Here is a 25,903-nt window from a genome sequence, read left to right as displayed (position 1 = left end):
GCAACTGCCAAGCCCTAATGACTCAACATTCATAATCTATGTTCCCTTCTCACTTTCCATTGAAGTGGGAGAGAAACTGTTCCCTTTACTGAAACTGTGTTCCCTTTAAGATTATAACTCTGAAACTATGTCCTCTTTTGGAGTCTCAGCCTCTCCTGGGGAAGGCATATCCCCCCAGATAAGTTATCTTTCCAGGATGCCAGGGCCTTTGATTCAATTAGAAATCCTGGTCAAAAAGCATCCCTTTGAAGTGTTGTTAATTCCAAAAAGAGATCTGGGATGGAAACTGATAAGCATCTAAGCCTGGGAACCTGAGTCCTGAAGCCTCAAGAGTCCTTAAAAAGGGCAGTTTCTGGACTCACTCCTTACAGAGGCCCAAGCAATTTGCTAGGACCCTCTGCCCTTTGAAAAGGCATTCTCTCCTCAGTGTCAGCCTCCATTTCTGTAATAGGACTTTGCCTTTTGTCAGTCTCTTAGCAAACTGGTTTCTATCCAATAATAAACTTTCATTTTGCCATTAATAATTAGGGATAAGTGAATTCTTTCACTTTAAATCTGAGGCCGACCAAAAAGAGATTTTAACAACTCTCTTATTGCCACTAACCTCATCACCACCAGGAATTGGGGGATACAAACCTCATCACCATGATGCCAACAGGTCCTCCCTGAATTACTGCAACAGCCTCCAAAAACGTCTTCTTTCTTCCTCTAGGTTCCCATTCTAGGCAGGTAAGTAGTATAGTGTATAGAGTGCTAACTACTCAGAAAAACTTGAGTCTAAATGCTTTCTCAGACACTAATCACCCTGAACAAACTTCTCCAAGCCTCAGTTTCTTCATGTATAAAGTGGGAATAACAACAGTACAGGGTTGTTGTGAAGATAAAGGAAAATAACATATAAAGTGCTCTGCAAACTTTTAAAACATTATCTAATACTAGCTATCGTTACTTTTTATTATTAATGAATCCAACTCCAAGCTAGAAGAGTAGATATTATGAAAAGCATCTATCATTCCTGTACAAGAAACTGAATCACAAAATTTTAAAGCTAAACAAACCTCTCCATTTCTCAGGTGAGGAAACTGGGATCCAATGAAGTAAAATGACTCTGAATAATAGTCGGCTTTATATTTCTATCATGTTTTATAGTTCACAAAGCATTTCACAAACACTTTCACAACATCCATATGAGGCAGATAGTACTATTTTACAGATTAGAAAACTGAGACTGAGAGAGAAGTACCTGATTCAAGTTCTCATAGCAAATAATGGCCGGGGTGGGATTGGTCTTATTCCTGAATCCAGCATGGCTCCCACTAAACTGTGGTCTCTTCGCTTCCATTCCAACATCCTTAATACCCCACCATGCTTCTTCCCTGCTTAACTTGACATCTGCTTTACTGACATAAACAGTAAATATACATGGGCTTTTACTCACCAGATAACAATAAAGAAAGGCACAGCAAATGCTTCTGAAGTGATGCTATTGATGAATGTTTGCAAAGCACTTGGAAAAGTGCTTATGGTCTTAGGGACAACTTCCCAGGATGTGTTATAATTTGTGAATGGTCCACAGGCCTTGGAAGATGGAATGCTGTTAAAACAGACCAGTCATTCATGTCAACCAGCTGAAAGATCAGCATTCAAATCAACAGTTTCATGGAAACACTTACACAAAAGAGAGGCAAAATGAAGTAAACACAGCTTAGAAAACAATATATACAATGACTACAATGATGTAAATGGAAAGAACAGCCACCACAAAACTGACCATCTCTCATTATTTAATCAACTCTAGTGGCTCCCTATCACCTCCAAGATCAAATAAAAAATACTTTGGTTTTTATTAATCTTTTTAGATCAAATATAAAATGTTTGTCATTTATAAAACCTGGCCCCTTCTACATTACCAATCTTTTACATTTTATTCCCCTCCATTAATGTATTCTATTTCTAGTGACACACCATTCCACCTCCTTACTCAAAATTTTCAGTGGTTGTCCCCCATGCTTCAGCCCCATTTCCTGACTTTGTTGGCTTCCTTCAAATTCCAACTAAAATCCAACATTCTACAAGAAGCCTTTTTCAATCTTTTGAGTGTCTGCCTTTCTTACTTATATTTATCCTGCATATAGCTTGTTTGTGTGTAGTTGTTTAAATGTTGTGAGCTCCTTGGGAATAGGAACTGGGTTTTGGGGGTGGGAGGAGCAGAAGGAAGGAAGGTTTGTCTTTCTTTGTAACCCCAGCACTCACCATAGTACCCAGCACATAGCATGTGTTTAATGCTGGTTGCCTAAACTGACACAAAATAAATTGAAAATAAATGGGTGCAAAATTACAAAACATAAGTTCAGCCCAAAGAAGACATATCAAAAGATACTTGCCTTCTATACTTGGCAGAGGTAGGGGAGCCATGGATACAGAACATTGCATATATTGTCAGATTTTTTTCAATGTATTACTAGGCTTTGCTGATTTTTTTTAAAAGTTCTTTGATAAATGGAATGGTTCTTTGGAGGAATAAGAATATAAGTGAAAATGTAGGCTACGTTAAAAAAAAGACTTCACTAAAAATTTCTCTATAAAAATAAAAAGTCAACTTAACAAAAAACTGAAAACGTGAATCTTTATCTACTTTTCTAATAAGTTTCTACAAAGGCAAAATAATACTTTGGTTTGGGCAAAGAAAGACCTCAGATATCATTTAAAACTTCTTTTTCAAACTTGAAAGAAGAAAACAAAACCCAGTCCGCAAACCAAAGTATCTATTCAAGTGTTATGGAATTGATAAGTTAAAGTCATTGATTACTGTGTCATGCTGATTCCCAGTGGAATGAAAGCCAATGTCAGTCCGATTAACAGCACCAACAAGAAGAAAAAATTAGAATTTGATGCTCTGAAAGGCCTTGTGGAGGGTCTACAGGTGTGCATCAGGCTTATCTGTGGAAAGGAGGAAAGAAGAAGAAAACAAAAAGACCTCTAATTTAGATTCCTTCTAATATCTCTTAAACAAAAACAAGGATGACAGGTTTAACTTTTCCTTTTTTCATTCCATCTTCTCTACCCAGTTGTTATTTCTTTTTAGTAAAATTCTCCCACTTAGTTCCCATCATCATTCCTCACTGCTCTATATAATTTTTAACTTTCAAGGAAGAATCACACCTTACTTAAAGACACCAAAGGAAAACTTCCAATATCAGTCCTGAGGACACAAGAAGGTCATGATCAAATCAATCCTCTGCTTGAAAAGTTCAGCCCTTACAACTGCTGTCTCAGAAAAAAGCAGCATATGGTGTGACATCTAGAATGCTAGGCTTAGGGTCAGAAAGACTAGTTACAAATTCTACCTCTGATTCTTACTAGTTTTATGATCCTCCGCAAGTCAACACTTCAAGCAATTCTATAGGATTTATCTCCCAAGTCATAGGTAATGATGTTCTGATGATCTGCAATTGATGGAAGGAATTCATATAATGGAAATTTGTGCCTTCATAATAGGGAATTTAATTAACATTTTATTAAGCACTTACCATATGCTAGGCACTGTGCTAAGTGCTAGGGATATAAAGAGGCAAAAGATAGTTACTGCCCTCAAGGAACTTACAATTTAATAGTATAAGGGCTATAAACATTTATTAAGCACTTGCTATGTGCAAGACACTGTACAAAATACTTTATCTTGTTTGATCCTCACAGCAATCCTGTGATATAAGTGCTATTATCGTCCAGATCTTGCAATTGAGGAAACTGAGGCAAAAAGAAGTTAAATAATTTGCTCAAAATCATTTAATGAGTCACATAGGTATTAATTAACCACAGAAATAACATAATAGATCATGATCACAGATTGGAGCTGGAAAGGACCTTACAGATCATCTAATTCACCCTCACTACATTCAAATAACTTGCCCAAGATCACATAGGTGGTAAGTAGCTAGAAGTTGGGATTTGAACCCAATTCTTCTAGTTCCAAATCCAATTTTATTCAAATACTCAATTCCTCCAAAGGAAAGAAAAGCTTAATCCTGTGTCTAAAGCAGAAAATTGATAGCAGATTCCAGGTGATATATTCTCAACCACTGACTCTTTAACTGAGGCAGAGATCATCTGATCACAGTGGCAATCATTAGCCCAATTGATTAAGTACCAACATAACATAAATTAGCAGCTCATTTTCTAAAGTTGCTGAAATACAAAGAAGGGAGGGCTTATTTGTGTGTAATCTCAGGATATGTATCCTTCCCAATTTGGAGAATGAAGATTTTTTTTCTAAACCTCAAAAGTCCTTCTTTATCAATGTAAGGAACTCTTGGTATAGAAACTCCCTCATTCATGCAAACCAGAAATTCTTGTGAAACTTTAAAATTGCCTGGGGACTTTGAAACGTTAAACTTACTAGTAATCATCAGAGGCAAAATTTGAGCCTTTTCTACATCCAAGTATGACCACCTATCCACTATGCTAGCTTGACTCTTATCTATAAACACCGTCACTAGGTGTCTCCTTCAAAATTCATCTCAAGGGTTACCTCCTACATCAGATAAAGATCTTAAGTTCTCCACTATTAGGTATCCTCTATAATAAGTTATTTATATACATATACATATGCATACACATGTATATACATATATTAAAGTTTATTATGTTTTACTGGGAGAAACAGGAAGGCACATCTAAGTAAATACTTTATATACTATCCATATACATATAGATGTGTGTGTGTATGTGTATAATTTACATAGATGTCTATCTCTTCTCCCAATAAAATGTGAATTATTTGAGAGGAGGAACTATATTTTTGTCTTTTGAGCATTAGTATCAAGTGCAGGGCCTGGCACCAGGAGATTCCTTTGCATCTCACTTTTAGGTCCCTCTCATTTCTGCTATTACCTCTTTCACGTAAAAGATGATAATGAACTTCACAGTTGCAATTGCGGGAAGAAGGGGAGAGAAAAAGGATCCAATCCAGCAGATTGTCTGTGCATAAACGATCCCCAGGACATTATCAGGAATGGCAAATTCCTGTTGCCCCCAGTACCTGATCACCTTCCAAGAAGAACAGTGGGTCACCAATAATCTAAAAGCAATTGTGATAATTAAAAGATGATATAGAGTATCAAGCATTATGTGAAGTACTACACATACAAATTCAAGGAAAGAAGGAAATATTTACTTAGCACCTACTATGTGCCAATCTCTATACTATATACTATGCTTTACAAATACAATTTCATTTAATACAACAATTCTGGGAAGTAGGTGCTATTATACATTTTATTTTATTTTTTATTTATAATATATTAACATGAACAATTATAATATAATTTATAATTAATATTTACTAATTTGTAATTAGCAAATTATATTTCTTTTACAAATGAGGAAATAAGATAGAAGTTAAATGAATTGCCCAAAGTCACACAGCTGTTAACTGTCTCAAGCAGGATTTGAACTCAGGTCTTCTTTACTCTGAGAAGAGCTTTATCATATACCATCCAGCTGCAAGCAAACCAGTCCCTCATCTTAAGGACTTTACATTCTTTTTTTAAAAAATAATTTTAATAGCTTCTTATTTTTCAAAATACATGCAAAGAGAGTTTTCAGCATCTACCCTTGCAAAATTTCCCCTAAGACAGCAAGTAATTTAATACAGGCTAAATATGTGTACTTTTTCTAAATCAGATCAAAACAGGGGGAAATGAGAAAGAAAAAAAACAAGCAAACAAACAGCAACAACTAAAAATAGTTGAAAAGAGACAAAGGACTTTACATTCTAATGGGGAAAGAAAGTACAGCGATAGAAAGGGAGCTATAGAAAGAGGGGAGCTTTACAGCTGTAAAAGGACTTTATATGTCATCTGACTTGATTCTCATAAAAAATCTGTGAAGTAGGGGAAGGCATTATATCTATCTTTCACAAACGATGGAACACTGAAGCTTACCTAATTTAAAGGTCTCACAGGTAGTAAGTGACAGAACCAGAAACCAGAAATCCTGACTCCAAATCTAGTGATCTTTCCCTTGAACTAAAGCTCGGCTTTTAGGATGAATATAGCTAAAGGATAAGGAATTTCCTTGGAAAACAAATTTACAGATATTGAGGAAACATTATGAAGGTAATTATCTTTTTTAAAAATTTAACTAACAAACAATAATTTTCTCTTTTACTCACTTCTCTACAAACTGTTGTTTGCTTAAACTGGCACACCACACTACTACTTCTCATTCTGTCCTTCACTTCCCAGTTTTGTAGGTTGCCTTACTGGAAATTTGTATTAGCTTCAAAAACTTTGATAATTAATATTTTGCCTTGTCATTGAATTGGTTTCTCTGAATTTCTTGATCCTCTCCACACTCCTATAAGGGAATTGTCCCACTTACCCTTTTTATACTTTTTAGAATATAAGCTCCTTGAGAGCAGAGATTGTCTAGTGTGTTTTGATTTGTTTCCCCAGCACATAGCACCATTCTTGGCACAAAGTAAAATCTCTTTCTATTATTATTATTTTTTTTTTCTTTTTTTGCTGAGGCAATTGAGGTTAAATGACTTGCCCAGGATCAACACAGCTAGGAAGTGTTAACCACATTTGAACTCATGTTCTCCTGTCTTCAGGATTAGTGCTCTATCCACTGTGCCACCTAGCTGCCCCTATTTATTCAAGTTTTTATATAAATCCTCTAGAGCCCAGCTTCTTAAATTTTTTTTTCTTTTTTTTTTTTTTTAATTTAATAGCCTTTTATTTACAGGTTATATGTATGGGTAACTTTACAGCATTAACAACTGCCAAATCTCTCGTTCCAATTTTTCACCTCTTACCCCCCACCCCCTCCCCCAGATGGCAGGATGACCAGTAGATGTTAAATATATTAATATATAAATTAGATACACAATAAGTATATATGACCAAACCGTTATTTTGCTGTACAAAAAGAATCAGACTCTGAAATATTGTACAATTAGCCTGTGAAGGAAATAAAAAATGCAGGTGGGCAAAAATATAGGGATTGGGAATTCAATGTAATGGTTTTTAGTCATCTCCCAGAGTTCTTTCTCTGGGAGTAGCTGGTTCAGTTCATTACTGCTCCATTGGAAATTATTTGGTTGATCTCATTGATGAGGATGGCCAGGTCCATCAGAGCTGGTCATCATATAGTATTGTTGTTGAAGTAAATAATGATCTCCTGGTCCTGATCATTTCACTCCAGCTTCTTAAATTGTGAGTCGCAACCCCATATAGGGTCTTGTAACTGAATGTGGGGGGGGGGTGCAAAATTTAGATTTATTATCACCGTTTCATTTATATGCCTATTTTATATACACATATACCCAGAGTCACATAAAAATTTCTCAGGTGAAAATGGGTTGCAAATGGAAAAAGTTTAGAAGCTATGCTCTAGAGCAAAGGTTCTTAACCTGAAATCCATGAACTTGTGGAAATAAATATTTTAATATATTTCAATATAACTAGTTTTCTTCATAACCGTATATATTTTATGTATTTAAAAACATCATTCTTAGGAGTGGCCTACAGATTTCACCAGACAGCCATCCATGAAATAGAAAATATTACAAGAGCCCTATTCTGGAAGATACGTGCTAGAGATCATCCTCTGCTTCTTTTAATATTTTATGCAAAACATTAGTACAAAACCAATCAAGTATGGATGATATTATGGATAACAATTAACTTTCAAGCTAGCTATTATCCCCTGGTTTCACTCTCTGACCAGCCCCACTATCATTTCTGGTTATATCTGTTTCTGATAAAGTCTTTGATGTCATCTTCATTTTGGAATGTACCTTTAAAGTAACAACACATATATTTTTTATATGTAAGATATATGTGTGCATGTGTGAAATGTTTGATATAGCCTACAAGAAAATATATACTATTACGTGGAAACATAACTATATGTTAATATTCTTACATATAATTATGTTTCTACATAATAGTATATATTCAGAAGAATATTGTATATAGTCCACATAAATATAAGAAAATGCATATATTTTGGAGAAATATAATTACATATATGAAATGTTTTTATATAGTCTAATAAAACAACAAAGATAATAAGTATGCTATTTTATAGAAATATAACCAGATACCAATATGTGATACATATATTTTATGTAGTCTATATAACATTTATATAAGTATAAATGCAAAATTTTGTTATAATTATTAAATTTATACATTTTAATATTATGTTTAATATATAATTACATGACATTTTAAAATATATACTATTATATAAATGAAATATATTTTGATATAGTCTACATAAATACAAGAAAATATATATTATATAAAAGTATACAATATATGAAAAATATATTTTAGTCTATAGAAAATAACATTTTAGAAGAGCAACACTATTATATAGAAATATAACTATATTTTTCAATATGTAAGAAATATATTTTGACACAACCTATATAAAATTGACTATTGGAGCAGAGTATATTGTATGTAACAGCTGAAAACTTGCTAACATGATTAGGATGACTCTACCTTTATTTATGTACTTGTTTTATCACTACTACTAAATTGTAAGTACCTTGAGCTAATTGTCTCATTTACATTTATAATTTTTTATAATAGCTTTTTGTTTTTCAAAATATATGCAAAGATAGTTTTCAATATTCACCCCTTGCAAAATCTTGTGTTCCATATTTTTCTCTCTCCTTCCTCACTCCCTCTTGTCCCCATCCTCTAGATAGCAAATAACCCAATATAGATTAAACATGTGCAATTCTTCTAAACATATTTCCACATTTATCATGCTACACAAGAAAAATTAGATCAAAAAAGAAAAAAATAAGGGACAAAAAAAACCAAGCAAACAACAATAAAAGATGAAAAAATTATGTTGTGATCCACATTCAGTCCCCATTGTCCTTTCTTTGGATGCAGATGGCTCTCTCCATCACAAGTCTATTAGAATTAGCCTGAATCACCTCATTGTTGAAATATCTTTATAATCTTTTCCATCATCTAATATATGTATATCTGTGTGTCTAATATGTACACAGAGAGAAGAATATACATTGAAAATAAGAGCTGCTTAATATATTTGTTGAAAACAACTTTCAAAGAATTAAGAACTCTAATCAATGCAATGACAAATCATGATTCCAGAGAGGTGATGGACTTCTTGATACAGAATGAGACATGTTTTTAGTCATGGCCAATGAGAATTTTTTTCACTTGACTATGTATTTTGTTACAAAGGTTTGTTTTTTTTTTTTCAATTGGGAATGGGTGAGAGGGAAAGAAAAGTATTTATTCACTGAAAAAAGTTAAGTTGTAGGAGAAAAATTTTTATTGAATAACTAAGTAAATGAATGAAAAGTATAGTACTGGGTAAGAAAACTACTCATACTTACTTTCTAGGAAATTCAACAAATACAGTCATGGCAAGATTGATGATCAAGTCAAAGATTGTTAGCTTATACATTTCCTGTCCAAATTGATTCTCCCAGCACTGAAACCAAAAATAAGCAAAAGGAATCCATTCTCATTCATGAAATTCAGTTCTTGATTCTTCTTATCTCTTGCTCCATCCAATCTCTAAAGGTACCCTTAGGTTTTCTTGGCCCTGCTTTACAAATTTGTTGGGTACTGTTTCACTATTTATTCCTTCTATATACATACACACTTGCCTCCACTCATAAAACCAATTTTGTTCTTGGGAAGCCAGGATAAAAAGAATCCATGGTACACAAAAGTTTTTAGCTCAACGATCAGCTCCATTCTCTTCCAGTGCCTGGACACTAAACCCTTCGTCACCAAGACCCTGTGTCTAGTACTTTGATTCCATTATCTCCTATCCAAGTTCCTTACTTCATGCTCTACAACCTTTCTAGACTCTAGACTTCAGACACTACCATGAACAAATCAATTAACCTTCTATAGTTTCATCATCTTATTTTTCTTTTATAAAATGAGGCTGATAATACTTGTGTCATTTGTCTGAATGCTGGAAAGGAGAAAGATGGAGGCATTGTGGTTTGACAACCACAGAGCTATTGTGAAGATTGAGAAGTGCTATGCGGACCATCTTGGCAGAATAAAATGAAAGATCAGAGCCCAAGGGTAAATTTTGAATTTCTAGTGACAAAACTTATTAGGCTGGCAAATGAGGAAGGCATGTGGTATAGTAGAGAACTAATTTTATTCCTAACAGTGAAGTTTTACCACAGTTAAAAAGATATCATGGCACAATAAATATAAAACTAAACTCTAAGCTAGGAAGTCTTGGGTTCAAGTCTTTCCTCTGACACATGCAGATTGTGTGATCCTAGATAAGTCACTTAATCTCTTATTATCTGCCTAACTGCCTAACACTATAAGTTGTAAGTAAGGTAAGGACAAAACTCTATAAGCCAAAAAATGATACATAAATGCCTGAATCTACATTACTTTTTTGAGACCCATGGTTCTCTTTTTGTAATTGACTGGGTTGCTTTTGACCTCCAATTTGCCTAATTTCGGGTACTTGAGATCCTTCCTCCTCTCTATCTGAATACCAGCATCCCTTAACTTTGTCTTGTGAACTCCCAAGACCTACTAAGGTACAACCTTAGAGAACCACCTAATGAAGGCTCTATAGTTTAGCACCAACAGTTCTGGGAGAGAACAATCTCCTCTGCTGCCAATCTCATTTTTTCATAAGATTAAGATTCTAAGGACTGACACAATAAAACACTGAATAAATTTACTAAAATAACTCAATGAGTCAGTTATATTTCCATGGGAGATCCCATTGAGTTGTAAATTAAGGTTGAGAAATCCTATAAATCACCAAGCAACTCATTACATTATTACAAACTGTATCTCATAAACCATGAGAAATTTTTCTAGAATGGGGCCCATGACTCAATCTGCCCCAAGATAGATGCATTAAGAGCAACTGTCAGCTGAAAATTTATACAAAGAGACTTTGAAATCAGTGGTAGTTTTAATGTTTTTAAGTAGTGTAAACTTCAACATAGATCTTTCTTGACCTGGGGCACTGGGGAAATGAGTGGAAGTTACTTCCTCTGTTTCTTTATTGCTTCAGAGAGGCTGAAGGTTAGGCTTGGACCCAAACTTGTAGATGGTAGGGGTTTGGAAGAGGATGACGCAGCTTGATCTCTGTAAGTATGATTCCTATAAACCTCAAAGTAAAGTTATGCTTGCTTGAGGTGAGTGACCGTACTTAAAACATCTCTACTCCATTTGATCCACTATCACTAAGGAATTCATAGCTTAGATAGTGCAATAATGAGATGAGACTAGGTAACTTAATCTAGACTCAAAACGGATCTTATGTGAACATTGGTTCCATTATCGGGTTGGTAAACAACTGATGTGATTCAAAAACATTTCAGTAACCAACTAAACTTACTGGATAGATTTTGTGGTTATAGCCACAGACTCGGCACTCCTCGTTGTCACAGAAAGTTATCTTGGACCCCAAGGTTAACACAAGCACACAAATAGTGGACAATCGCATGAAGACACACCTGGATAGGATGAAAAAGGAGGGAAAAGGGAGAAGGAAAGACAGTCAAGTCAATCAAGTTGTTTTGTCCACAAAATCTATTGGCACTTATGGCTAAAGAGAGAAACAACAAAAAAAGATAAAGAGAAAAATATACATTCCCCCCAATGACTTTGTTGTTTTTCCCACAAAAATTAGAAAAAATATCATCCTTAGCCCTCCCCACTCCAGATTCCCATTTTGAAAGGTCTTTATCTCTAGATATGCCAAATATTATGATTCATGGAAAAAAGTAATATATAGAGATATAGACATATTGATATACATGTGTGTATATACATGGGTATATAATTGTACATATGAAACAAATGTGTATGTACTTGCATATGTAATTTAACTGCATATATATATATATATATATATATATATATAAACACCTAAACACATAATTAACCAAGTAACTCTTTTGATCTGATAAAATAGAGAGAAAAAGAGAGTGAATGTGAGAAAGAGAGGAGGAGGGAGGGAGGGAGGGAAAGAGGAAGAGAAAAAAGGAAGAGGAGAGATTAGTCCTGTATTTGGATTTAAATTTTTTTTCTGCTATTTTCTTTAAGGAAATATTTTCCCAAATAATAAAGACTATGAAAAAAAGGAAAAAAAGGTTATTGGATTTGATGATTAGGGAGATTATTGATGCCCTTTGGAGAAACAATTTCAGTAAAGAACTGGGATCAGAGGCCAGATAGCATGTGTCTGAAGTTATAGAGAATGGAAAACTTTTTCAAGAAGCTTAGCTTCCAAGGAGATGAAAGGGAATCACCAAGAGAAGAAAGGAGAATAGTAGCTTACATGAGCACTAAGTGGGGTCAAAGGAATACTCCCCTCCCAGATTATCCATTAAGTATAGGTTATATTGCTTTCTTACTTCCCCCTTAGAATCCCTAGTTTTCATAAAGGCTCAGTTCAGGTAGCACTTTCTTTTTAAAACCTTCCATAGTCTTCCTCAATTGATAGTGTATTCTTTTTTAAAAAATAAATTATCTTATATCCATTTATCTGTGTATGTGTCATATTCTCCCACCTCACCCTACTCCCAAATATATGCCCTTTGAGGGCAGGAATCATTTCTTTTTTTGTCTTTTCATTTCCAGTATCTAGTTCAGTGCCTCACAAATAGCAGGTGCTTAATAAGTATTTGTTGAAATGAAATGTATGTTGACGTTTGATCCTGTGCCTCTAAGTGGTCCAGAGGATGCCCATCAATGGGGAAATGACGAAACAAGTTGTTATATTTTCATGATTGAATACTACTATGCTGTAAGAAATGATGATCAGATTGATTTTAGAAAAAAACATGGACAGATGTGCATGAAATAATAAATTCTGAAGTGATCAGAATTGATTATCAGTGATCATTCTCCAAAGAGAATGTTGTATACTGTAACAGAAATATTTAAGGAAGGAAAAAAAGTGATCCAGGTGTGCCATCTTCCAGGTCTCTGAAAAGAAAGATAGGGATGCAATTCCTTCCTTTTCTTTTCCCCCTACTCTCCCCTAAGCATGATGCTTAGAAGTCCTACTCTCTTGACGCATCCTACGAATAACCTTGAAACCAGGAGCAGCAAACACAAAAAGGTAAATGACTTCATGAATTATAAACTGATCAAGGGCAAGAACAAAGTCTTAATTATCTTTTTATGAACCTTTGTACACTCTTTTCCCTTTAGCTCCAACATAACATCACAAAGTATAGGAGAGGCACATGGCAGACGCTCAACAAATAATCTTTGGATTAAATGGATAATTAGAGTAATATTGACACACTTATTTGGCTAAGCTGAGTTATTACTTACCTGAGGAGAGTCAATCTGATCTCAAAAGCTGGTGAATAGTCTTCATAGTGAATGATCTTGGAGAAGATAAGAGGAGTGATAAAGTTGGCCAGTGTAATTACAATGGAGGGAAGATAGAGGATCAAAAGATTCTCTCCAAATACCATTTTGTCAATCTCCTAGAAAGGCAAAAGATTCCAACTTGTCAAGATGAATGACTGACTCCCCTATTTTTCCAAATAGTTTATATAGCATTGGAACAAATTATTCTCAAAATATTTGGTGGAATTCACTTGTAAATTCATCTGATCTTGGAGATTTTTCTTAGGGAATTCATTAATGGCTTGTTTAATTTCCTTTTCTAAAATGGGACTATGTTAGTCATTTATTTCCTCATCTGTTAATCTAGGCAATTTATATTTTTGTATGTAATCATCCAATTCATTTAGATTATCAGATTTATTGGCACACAACTGAGCAAAATAGCTAATTATTGCTTTTATTTTCTCTTTATTGTTGGTAAATTTACCCCTTTTATTTTTGATACTGGTAGTTTTGTTTATTAGTTTAATAGTTTTCTTACTTTCAATTTTATTAATCTCTCCTATGCTTTTCAGAATTTCTAGTTTGGTATTTAATTGAGGATTTTAATTTTTTTTTCCTAGCTTTTTTAGTTTCATGTCCAATTCATCGATCTTCTCTTTCTCTATTTTATTCATGTAAGCATCTAGATATATAAAATTTCACCCAAGTACTGCTTTGGCTGCATCCCATAAATTTTGGTCTGTGTCTCATTGTCATTCTCTTGGTTGAAATTATCAGTTGTTTCTATGATTTGTTGTTTGACCCACTCATTCTTTAGGATTAGATTATTTAGTTTCCAATTAATTTTTGGTCTATTTTCCCATGGCTCTTTATTACATATGATTTTACTGCACCATGATCTGAAAAAGATGCATTTACTAATTCTGCCTTTCTGCCTAAAAAGGCAGTAAAAACTGTAAGGGTTTTCTGCATTAAAACATGGCCAATTTTTGTGTAGATGCCATACACTGCTGAGAAAAAGGTATGTTACTTTCTATCGCCTTCAATTTTCTCCAAAGAAAGAGACCTAACATCTAAAATTCTATTCACCTTTTAATTTATTGTTTATTTTGTGATTAGACTTATCTAGTTCTGATAGAGGGAGGTTGAGATTTCACACTAATAAAGTTTTGCTGGGTATTTCTTCTTAAATCTGGATGCTATAGCACTTGGCACGTAATATCCTTTAGCAAGATTTAGTTTCATTACTTATCTCTCTTAATTAGATTTTTGTTTTTGCTTGATCTGAGAGGAAGGTGGGAAGAGTTAAGTAGTGTCCTGTCTACTCTTTGCCATCTTGCTTCCATCCCTTCATTAAATTTTTACAATAATAATCTCATTCTCTGCTTTATTCTTATCTAGGATGCACTCCAAATATCTACAGAATCTCAGCTCTTCATCCTGAAGTCTCACCAAACCTGGAATTCACAGTGGAAGTATCCTAACCTTATGAATGGGGTGGATCCTCAACCCTAACCCTAACCATCTTCTGTAGGATACAGCTAAACTTGAATGACAAGCATGGGGAAGCATAAATGGGGAGAAAATGCAAATGTTCTGGGTTCTAATTCTGGATCTAAATAAAGCCCATGTTTTATTTTGTGAATTCTTTCAATCATGCTTAAATTTTTAAAAAAAGTTACTTACCTTTTTCATGTGTTCTTGGGAGAATACAGTTGCTACATAGATTGCATAAAAACATGCTGCCAGGACAGTAATAACTATAGCATTCAAAAGCATTCTGAGACTATAAATCCGTAAGGTTTCCTCTGGAGTCCTCTCTGCTATTTTTTTCCTTATTCTTTCTTCCTCCAAGTCTGTCTAAGGACAAAAAAAAATTTCATTCTTAAGAATACTAGAATCACAATAAGGGACACTTTTTAGGAGGAATTCAAGCCATTGTCCAAATTCAAGTCCAACTTCCTTCCTTAAAGAATGATTTAAATGACTCAGCAACCCATGAGTACTAGCTCACTCTCATGGCAACTAATAACATCAATCAAAGCTGAACCTATACTTAATCCAAAATCAGTCAGCATTAATGTGTGAACAAAACCCTAATTTGCGAATTATTTTTCTTATCTACAGGGGCCAATGCTTACACTGAATGACCAGATACTTATTTATGCAGCTCTAACTGATTGTACTAATACTCATGGGTTACTGAGTCATTTAAATGGGGTAGAAAAGGATAGCTATAGAAATGCTGAATTATGGGAGAAGACTTGTTAGAAAGTGTCTAAATATTACTATCTAGTTAAATATTTCAAAGTGCCTATGAAGAGAAAGATAGTGAAGACAAAGATAAGTCATAGGTGGATTTTCAACTAAGAGAGCATACACCAAGAGAGGTGCATGGGAAATCCATCATTTGAGATACTATCAATTGGAAATTCTTTGGCTCTCTCACAGGAGAGATTTTGAATGCTATAGATAAGTTTGCTTATCTTGATAGCATACTTTCCATGGATATACACACAGATGATGAGATTGATACACACATTGCCAGAGGTAGTTCAGTGTTTGGGAGGCTCCAAAGGAAAAAGTGTGGGAGAGAAGTATATACATTGCCTACCACACTGAACATTTAAGGAGCTGTTGTGCTGACCTCATTGTCAATGCCTGTGACACCTGGACAATATACTAATGTCATGCCGGGAAACTGAATCACTTCTATTTGGATTACCTTAAGAAGATTCTGAAGATCACCTGCAAGACAAGGTATTGAACACTGATGTTCTTTCTTGAGTTGAACTGCCACACAAGCATTCTAACTCTACCACAGAGAGCACAACTTTGAGGGGCTAACCACATTGCTTGAATGGCAAACATATATTTGCCTATAAGGTTATTTTATGAAGAACTTACATAAGGAAAGAGTCCACACAGAGGTCAGAAGAAACAATACAAGAACACACTCAATGTCTCTCTGAAGAACTCTGGAATCAACTGGGAGACACGGGAGACACTGGCACAGGACCTCTCAACATGGCCTGCCCACATCAAAGAAGGTGCTGTGTTCTTTGAGCAGCAAAACTGCAGTAGCTCAAAAGAGATACTCAAACTTAGAGACATCTCTAGTCCAAATGTTCATATGGATTATTTGTGCTTAACCTGTGGTAGAGACTTCATGTGTGTCCAGGATGTTTCTTCAGACAACAGGCTAGAAAAAAAGACCCAGAATTTACATTTACAGAACAGTCTATCTAGAACTGAGGGTTCTTAACGTAGTGTCCATGTCATTGGATCTCTTTGACAATCTGATGAAATCTATATACCCCTATCAGAAATATATTTTTTAATTTTAAGGAAATAAAAATTAAATTTTCTTTCTCATCCAAGTTTGTGGATCCAACTATGAAATCTTAACCACAAGTTAAGACCTGATCTGGAATGAAAAATGCTTTAATTCCATTCTGGAATTTAAAAAAAACATTCCAGAAGACCATCTCTCCCTTCAGAATGGCTTCTTGTGTCTCATTTTCTGCTTCTTGTATCAAATTTTCCTTGTAATCTATAGGAAACAGGATATTCAATTCATAGAGGGGTGTGTCCAAGCATTTGTGTATATTTGCACTGTGGGGGTATACCAGTCTCTCCTCCAACATATACTTATGAACATATTTATCCTGGTGAAATCACATTAAAATATTAGCAAAGGAAATTTTGAGGAGAAAAAGAAAGAGGAGAAAAGAAATAAAGGGGGAAAGGAAAGGATTATGAGAAGAATGAAGGAGTTGTTGTTTAGATAGTCATAAGAGTTAGGCCTAAATTGGTATATATTAGATGCAAACTATGAACAGATGATATTTGAGTCTCTTAGGTGTTGGCTGTTTTATTGTGATTTTATGAGGTGTTTGGTACAGCTAGTATTACCTTTTTTCCACACCAAGTCACTCTTTCATCTACAGATAATAGGTCCCTTTTTCAGCCAGTGTTCTGATTTGTTGTTCTGAAGGGTTAATCCACAGAAAATGATATGATAGAGTTGAAAATTATTTATACCAGACCTTGTCTCTTCCCTCTCCCCTCCGCCTGCCTTAAGTCCCAAATCTAAAGTTGATTTAACCTTTCAGGAATCCACAATGATAGTCAAAATCAGCAGAACTCACTTTAAGCTCATACTGTATACTACTGTGCTTGAGCTTTGCAGTTGACTGGTCTGTGATACAAAAGTCCCAGCCAGCAAAGATTTTGTTACAGTAGCTCTGAAACTGTTCTTCACTTCGCACCAAGTTTTGTTTGAATCCTTCCACAGACCTGTTTAAAAAAAAAAAAAAAAAAAGAATATGTATTTTATCTTAAAAAAACTGATTGATGCTTGCCTTATTCCCCCACAATATCTGTGCCTTCTTTGAGGTATGCTCAACTACTTCTCTTGCTGGCCCCTAAGTTGCTGTCTCATACCTCTGACCCTCTTTCCATCCTTTCCAAAATTGTAATCATAATTAAATCACCTCAAAACGAGCTCTAGAGCTAGAGGATCTATGTACTCCTGACATTTAGCATTTTTGTTATATCCAGAAATTTACTTAACTTCCCTGGGCCTCAATTTTCCCATCTGTTAAAAAAAAAGGAGGTTGGACTAGATGGCCTCTACAATCCCTTTCAACTCCAGATTTGTGTTCCTATGAATTGTCATTATTCCAAGAAAGAATTTAAAAATCTATTCCCTTAAGGCTCTATTCGCTATCCTTATAATTTTCCAAATCAAAATATTCCATCTTGATCATCACTTGCCTATATAAATATGTTGTCTTCCTTTATATTAGAATATAAGCTTTTTGAAGGCAAGGACTTTTTTTTTTTTTTGTATTTCTATCTCCAATGTTTAGCAATATGTCTATATTATTGCTAAATAAATATTTTCCTTCCTTCCTTCCATTCAATAGAGTTTGCCATTAAGTCGTTTTTAGTCCTGTTCAACTTTTTCTGACCCCATCTGGGTTTTTTTCGGCAAAGTTACTTGGAGAGGTTTGCTATTACCTTCTCCAGCTTATTTCTCCAAAGGATAAATTGAAGCAAACAGTTAAGTGACTTGTCCAAGATCTCACAGCTACTAAGTGTCTAAGACCACATTAGAACTCAGGTCTGACTTCAGGCTTGGCACTTTATCTACTTCACCTACCTAACTTCCCCAGTAACAGAGTATACTCCATTATCTCTGAAAAATTCCAAAATTTTTTCCAATTTTTTCCCCAAGTTTTAAAAGTTAAGTTTTCTTGTATTTTCTGAAACTATTCAACCCATTTGATTCAATTTAATAAAACTTATTCAGAATCATCTAGACACTGTGTTGGGCACTGAATATTCCAAGATGAAAAATGTCATATCCTTTGAGTCCAGTAAAATTTTATAATCTATCAGGAGTTGAGAAGAAAGTGGAAAAGGAAATGAACACAAGTAAATATGCAAGAAGGTAGAATGAGATAAAAAGGAAAAGAAGATAGTTTGAGGAAATAGATCACTTTCAACTTGAATGATTTGTAGAAGAGGAAGCTCCTGAGTTGAAGAAAGAAAAGGGTTTCAAAAAAGTGGAGATAAAGAGGAAAAGCACCTGCATTCCACGTTTAAAAGATCACAGGATTTCAAGGTGAAAGGGATCCTGGAGGCAATATCTAGTCCAAACTGTACCTGAATAAGAATTTTCTCTACAATGTATCAGACAAGTAGTCACTTATCTTCTACTGAGCTAGATGAATATGGAGGAACACTGGGATAGTGGAAAAGGAGCTGGCTTTAATGTTAGAAAGATTCAAGCTCTGCCAATGACCTATACTAGCTATGTGATTTTGGGAGATTCATTTTCACCTCGCAATACAAATTGCAAAGATGTTAACCTATATTGGAAAAGAGAGTTCCCTTAGCTGGGAATTCCTTATACCAATGAAATCAAAGCACTAAACACTATCCCTATGTGAATAGGAATGTCAATACTAGAAAAATACATATTATACTCCCTTTACACCAGTGAAAATTTCTTTCTCCTTTCATGTTCCTAGTATCATTATAACCTTTAGAGTCACAAAGTTTAAAAAAAATGTTAAAATTCATTTATATATCAGGGTTCCATGAGCTTTTCTTAATAATTTTATCTACTTTATTTTATGCATTTGAAAACACTCTTCTGAGATCCACAGACTTTACTACATTTATGTGTGTGTGAGAGAGAGAAAAGAAAGCTTTTATTATAATAACTGGGTACATTACAAATATCAAAGAATTTTAGAATTATAATAGATCTTTGAGATTATCTAATCCAACTCTCTCAATTGTTGCTCATTCATCAATTTCACCTTTACAAATGAAAAACTGATGTCCTGGAGGAGAACGTGTCTTATAGTGACACCCAATGTCATATATTCAGTTGAGGTTAGATCAGTAAGTACTTGGTCCATTCCAAGAAACTCTAAATAAAATAGGGCAAAGGGCACAATGTACAATTTTCTCTCTAAAAGGCTAGAATACAGTTGGTCAGTAAACATATACTTGTTTCCAATGATATAAAAAGATCTTACTCTAGAAACCTATTATGTAGATGAACATGTATTTTGACTTTTGTTCCACTGGGGCCATGGTGGTAGAGGTAGTGGAGTAGAAATAAATTTCTATTGTGATACAGGAGCCACCTGCCGGTGACTGCTGGAGGTCTAACTCAGATCTATAGAATGGATCTCTTCATGTGAGAGGATGATGATGATGATACAAGAAGACTGAGAGGCAACTGCATTCTCTGACCTCTTTCCTCTTCCCTTCAATTTATTTCAATCCCAATCCACAAGGAACATCTGCGAAGGCTGCTTTGCAACTCCTTTAAGTTTATGATTCACAGCTGTGGAGGCTGTAGGAGAATTGACCTCCCCCTTCATCTAGGCATGGTCCATAATAATTCCCTGTTTTTTGTTTTATGGAAACCTGATTATTTTTCCCCCACATCATGGTCAGTAAGTTTATGCATTAGCTATTATCTAAGTCCAGATGCTAAGATATCTGAGTCCACATGCTAGGGAGTGCAAACACTGGATAATTGTAGGGTGAGATACTATAGCAGCTGTTAAATCTTGTGAAATGTCATGGAGGCAAATCAAATAGAGACGGACTATAGTCAGAACAGGCATTTTTCATAAGTCTCTCATCAGTCTCCTGGATTAGCTCTGATGTTTTGGCCCATTTAATTACCCTGACTAAAAAAGTCTTATAGGGTCTCTTCTTCCTTTCCTTCACTGCGGGTTATTGAAGGAACTCTGGGAGGATCCTACTCATGAACAGCTCTCGGTTGCTGCTGCTTCTTTGTTTCTTGTGTTTCTTATGATTCTTGTGCCCTACATTTGGGTGCCACAATGTAGTGTTCTTCTGGAGGCCCCTGTTTGGGCACCAAAATGTAGTGTGCTTTCTAGAGCCCCCCAATTGAGGTGCCAAAATATACTATTTGGAGGTACATTTCTAGAGGATCTCAGGACTAGCCTTGGTCTTACTGGAGGAATGAAGGAGATTCACAAGAATGGCCAAAGATGGGGTCCTTATTTCAAGTCCTCTTAGCCCTCAAATATCTTGGTATGATTACATCATTACAGCACACTAAGTATGTGCCAACTAGAGAACCATTATATCATCACATCACATTGAGCAAGTGGTAACTATAGTTGAATTATATCACCACAGCACACTGTGCAAGTGCTAACTATAGCTCCCTGCTATTGATATATATTATAAATGCTTCTCTTTACTGTAAGTATCCCTTGCTTCAAGTATAACACAGTTGGTCACTCCCTTCTTGACTTCTCAGAAAGGGTGAGAACACCAAAGGGTGGTGGGGAGCCAAACCAGACATTTGTCATCAAGTTCCCTCTGGGCTGAAGGGTCTTATACTTTATCCAGAGTTCCCCCGCTATCTGTGGCCCTCTACATTTCCCACTTTCTTTTATTTTAGTTGAAACAGGTATACATAAATCCATCAGCATGGGAGCTATTACACAAGCAAGTAGTAATATAATACATAATATGAATTTTAATAATTATATATATATATGTATTATAAAAGATTTCCATGAGTCCTAGAAGGAGGGTATATAAATAATAATCACACATACACCCCCTTCAGCAGCCATGAATGAGATAGTCCAAAACCAATCTATTGTCCATTACTTCACGTGTCAGGGAATCCAATGATTCTTGCAGGTTTTGAAGTCCTGCAACAGTCTCATTAACAATTTTTTATGTTCATGAGTCAATTGCCATACACACAGGGTTAACTGCCATGCTTTCAGTGGCACATGTAGTCAAGAGATGGAACAACCAGATGTTTCCTAAGTTTTCTTCATTTCAAGGGTCTTTTCTTTTTCCATCTCTATCCGATGGATAAGGCAGATATATATGGCTCATTGACACTCATCTGATTTCTTCTCCATCTGTAGAGTAACAAACAAACCCTCTCTACCAAGCAGTTAACCTATCTGGTCCCTTCCATTTACCACTTTCTGGGTCTCTCCATATTAACTGGTGATTATCTAAAGATAGTAGAGCTGCTTGCACTGTACAGTGCCCTTCCGGCAGGTTATGAAACCTGAGTGCCAGAGCCAGTGCATCTTCATCAAAAATCAAAAAAGTTCTCTAGGGTTACCTGTGGCTCCCCTTTTCTTTTGGTTTTGAAGGAGTGTCTTGAGTCTTTCTTTCTCCTTTCTACTATTTCCTGTCCTTGAGGATTAAAGGGTGTGCCAGTGGTGTGTAAAATCTTATACTGTGCACAAAAGTGTGCAAAATGTTTAGAAGTATATGCAGGTCCATTATCTGTTTTTATTGCTTGTGGCACACCCATAATTGCAAATGCTAGTAAAAGGAATTCAGTGACCCCTAGAGATGTCTCTTTTGCTATTGATATTGCAAAAGTAAATAGTGAAAAGGTGTCTACACAACAGGGATAAAAGACAGATGACCAAAAGATTTATAATGGGTCACATCCATTTGCCAAATTTCATTGGGTCTCAAACCATGAGGATTCTTCCTGGAGGGACTGTAGAAGCATGGAAAGGAAGGCAAGCTCTACAGGCTTTTACTATGCTCCTACCTCAGCATGATATTTAGAATGAGATTCTTGGGCTGCCTGAAATAAAGGAGTATTGGCCAACATGATTAGAAGGCTATAAAAAATAGCACCTGAAAGTCCACTATGAAAGTGGACATGCAAGATATCTTACCTGCATGTTTTCTTACTTGCTCTTGAAGTTCCTTAAAGACCTGATATACATTGGAAGCTACAAATTTTATTTGGGCTGTGGCAATTCTTTGTACTGCACCTACTGAATAAGCTGAATCAGATATATTTACATCTCCTGGATAATAAGTAAGAGCTAGCATGACTGCATATAATTCATTCTGCTGAGTGGACTGAAAGGAAGTTCCAACTACTCTATAGTTAAGTCATGAGAATATACAGCACAAATGTTATGTTTGGATGCATCTGTAAAGATAGGTGGTCCTTTCAAGAGGAATTTTAGAAACCTTTTCTTCAAAAACCCCTTGCCAATTATGTAATAGCCAGATTATCTTTAATGGAGATTCTTGTGTAAAATTTGGAGCTGTGGCCAATAAAATTTGCCATTCTGTGATGGTTTCACAGCATACATTAATTTGTGCATTGGTATAAAAGGTGTATATCTTGTCAGGTCTTATCCCAGATAATTGTACTGCTCGCTTAATGGCCTTTAATAAAATTCTAGCCACAAGCACTGAGTAAGGAGTAAGGCTTTGGTCTGATTGTGCTGGGAGGGGTCACCCACTCTATCACATTGTGTCCTTGATGACGGACTGCTGTGGGTGCCTCTTTTATAGCAAAAACTGATATTTCCAAGAGTTTCTGAGTAACTCTTTCAACCACATTGGAAAAAGCCAGTTCAACTTCTCTCAAAGCCTCTTGAGCTTCTTTTGTAAGCTGGTGTGGTGAGTTTAAAGCACTGTCTCCCCTTAAAATGGTTATATAATGGTTGTAATTGATAGATAGTTAAGCCTAACACTGGATGCATTCATAAGATATCTCCTATCAATTTCTGAAAGTCATTTAAAGTATTCAACTTCTCTGTTCTTAAAGAAAGCTTTTGTACTGTAAGCACCTTAGGGTATACTTCATATCCTAAATATTGAAAAGCAGCGTGCCTTTGAATTTTTTCTGGGGCTATAAGTTTCCACTGATCTAAGTCCATCACAGTTCCCAGCTCAGTCATTGTGAATATATATGTGTGTGTGCGCGCATGTGATATATGTCTGTATGTATATGTAAATGCATATATATATATATATATATATATATATATATATAGGATTACTAAAGTTAAAAGCCCAGGTAATGACTGAAGAACAGACTGAGCCTAACTAACTCACTAAGGACCCCACCAGTTGGTCTCAGCCTTCTTCTCTAATCAATGAGGATATTCATTGATTGCATTAGTTCACCAATTGTTAAGAGACTGCCAGATTGACTGGACTGCTGAGATCTGACTTGAAAGAGGATTTTTTTAACTTTTCCCTTTGACCATATGGTTAGAAAGGACAACAAGGTGAGGGTAGGAGGAAGGGTCACAGTTGACTGGGAAAGCAGCATCCCCCTTGATTATCAAGGGTTCCTCAAAGAAAGAACGGTACAAGCCAAACAGCCTCAAAAATTTTTCCCAGTGATTCATAGCTCTACAGATGACATATTCCAATACTTTTCTCTCAAGATGACCAGATTTCTTTTGTATTTTTGAATTTACAAATCTTTATTTTCTGTACAAGATAAAGAATATATCCAGAGGTTAAAAAAGAATTTTAAAAATCCCCACATGATCCATGATGATTAAATGACTTCAGAGCTATGCAAGGTTTAAAAGATATTTTATAATTTGTTTCTTTTCTTGAAATATAGTTTTATATGAATTGAAATTATTCAAATATAGATGTCATTATAGTGAAGATCAAGTCCAGAATTGAATTTTAGATCTTTTTCCAAAAACACCTTCCAAAATACAATAAGCTAAAAGAGAAAGTGAGATGGGTGACTTTTCCCAGCTCACTCTCATTTAAATCCAATTCACAAGCATGGTATGGCATCACCTCTCTGATGTTATAGGGCTCTTTCAGAACAAAGGACAAAAAAAAAATTAACTTAGTCCTAAGGATTATTTAAGATTTGCCATACGGCCTGTGTTCACGAGAAATACTTTGTTTCAAACAAGATTTGAAGGATTGAGATGAGCTTTCTTTTTTGAAGAATGAAAATTGTTCAATTATTCATTCATTACTGTGTAAAAATACATTTAGTCATTAGATTTTTTCCCCCTGCAATCTTTTTTCTTAATTATTGATTTTGATATTTTTATGTTGTTGATTATGATAGCATAGTAGCATAGACAGAGCAAAAATGGGATATGACTATAAATCTACATAGAAGATGCCCAGATTTCTTTGACAGACCCACCTACCCTGGGTTAATGAAACCTCTTGTCTGTGGACTTGGCTTCAAAGTACAGCAATATTGAACAAAAACAAACAATAATATAATGTAGTAGAATTTACCTTTTTACTATCCAGAGGAGACTCAATGCCAGACAAACCACTGTAGTCAGCAAATAGGCAAGGGGCAAATCGTAAGTGAAATTTTTGAATTTTATCCCATCTACGGTGTAATGGCCATAAAATAGGCTGGTCCACTCCAAGAAACCCTGATTAAAATATAGAAAAGGGCCACTGTGAGATTATTTCCCTAAAGGGTTAGAAGGATCAATAACTTAATAGGAATAAATATTCCCATTAAGTCTTGTCAAAGGATTCCAGTTCAATCCTGAGAAGACTACTCATTTTTCTCATATCTGTATCCATCAGTCAGAGAGACAACAAACTAGAAAGAAAACCAATGTAGAAGAGAAGAGACCTGAGCTCTAGCCAAATCCTACTATTATTAGCTAGCTTGGTGACCTTGAACATATATCACTTCAAAGCTCTGAATTTGTTTTTTGTTTAGTTAAACAAGGGAGTCAGACCAGATGATGTCTGAGGCTCCTTATGACTTTAAGACGTTTATTGATTTGAAATCAGTCAATCAACAAGCATTTATTAAGCATCTATCATGTGCTAGGCTTTGAATTCTGGGGGTATTAAAAACAAAAGACAAAACTGTTTTCCCCAGACTATTTACTTAATCTTGAGTGTAATCACCATAATAACAACACTGTCAATAACAATAATAACTGCAGAATTTGTTTATCACTTAAGGTTTGCAAAGCACTTTACAAATATCTCACTTAAGCTTCACAAATACCCTAAGAGTAAGTGTTATTAAAGTCTAAGAAAATCTCAATGAGAAATGATAGGATCTTTGTTATTCTTCTAATTCTGCCTTCTTTTTCAATTCAAGGAAAGGAAATATGCAGCCAATGAAAATCTGATGTCTTCTTTTGTCTTTCATCATCTGAAAAGAAAGATGATTCACAGTTTACAGCTCTATATTTTATATATCTCTAAGGTAA

At 35.1% G+C, this 25,903-nt stretch overlaps 1 protein-coding gene across 2 annotated transcripts in view; it reads right to left on the bottom strand.

The window, feature by feature from the left end:
• TMC7 (transmembrane channel like 7) overlaps positions 1-25,903 on the bottom strand; it is a 59,355-nt gene that overhangs the window by 4,233 nt on the left and 29,219 nt on the right. The window contains exons 6-15 of one of the 2 annotated variants that reach the window (XR_004230273.1): positions 24,954-25,099; positions 17,519-17,666; positions 15,054-15,227; positions 13,344-13,501; positions 11,395-11,512; positions 9,392-9,489; positions 4,891-5,077; positions 2,810-2,940; positions 1,439-1,594; positions 637-721 (exon numbers count right to left, since the gene is read on the bottom strand). Coding sequence is in view for 1 of the 2 variants with exons in the window: in XM_003761427.4 (XP_003761475.2) it covers positions 1,439-1,594; positions 2,810-2,940; positions 4,891-5,077; positions 9,392-9,489; positions 11,395-11,512; positions 13,344-13,501; positions 15,054-15,227; positions 17,519-17,666; positions 24,954-25,099 (1,316 nt within the window). In the remaining variant the exon portion in view is untranslated. The remainder of the gene's footprint in view (positions 1-636; positions 722-1,438; positions 1,595-2,809; positions 2,941-4,890; positions 5,078-9,391; positions 9,490-11,394; positions 11,513-13,343; positions 13,502-15,053; positions 15,228-17,518; positions 17,667-24,953; positions 25,100-25,903) is intronic. The other variant, XM_003761427.4, reaches the window with a different exon arrangement.

This window comes from Sarcophilus harrisii, chromosome 1, assembly GCF_902635505.1.
Source record: "Sarcophilus harrisii chromosome 1, mSarHar1.11, whole genome shotgun sequence".
Taxonomy (NCBI): Eukaryota; Metazoa; Chordata; class Mammalia; order Dasyuromorphia; family Dasyuridae; genus Sarcophilus; species Sarcophilus harrisii.
Note: the sequence above shows the minus strand (reverse complement) of the source record. Positions and strands in the feature narration are given on the sequence as shown.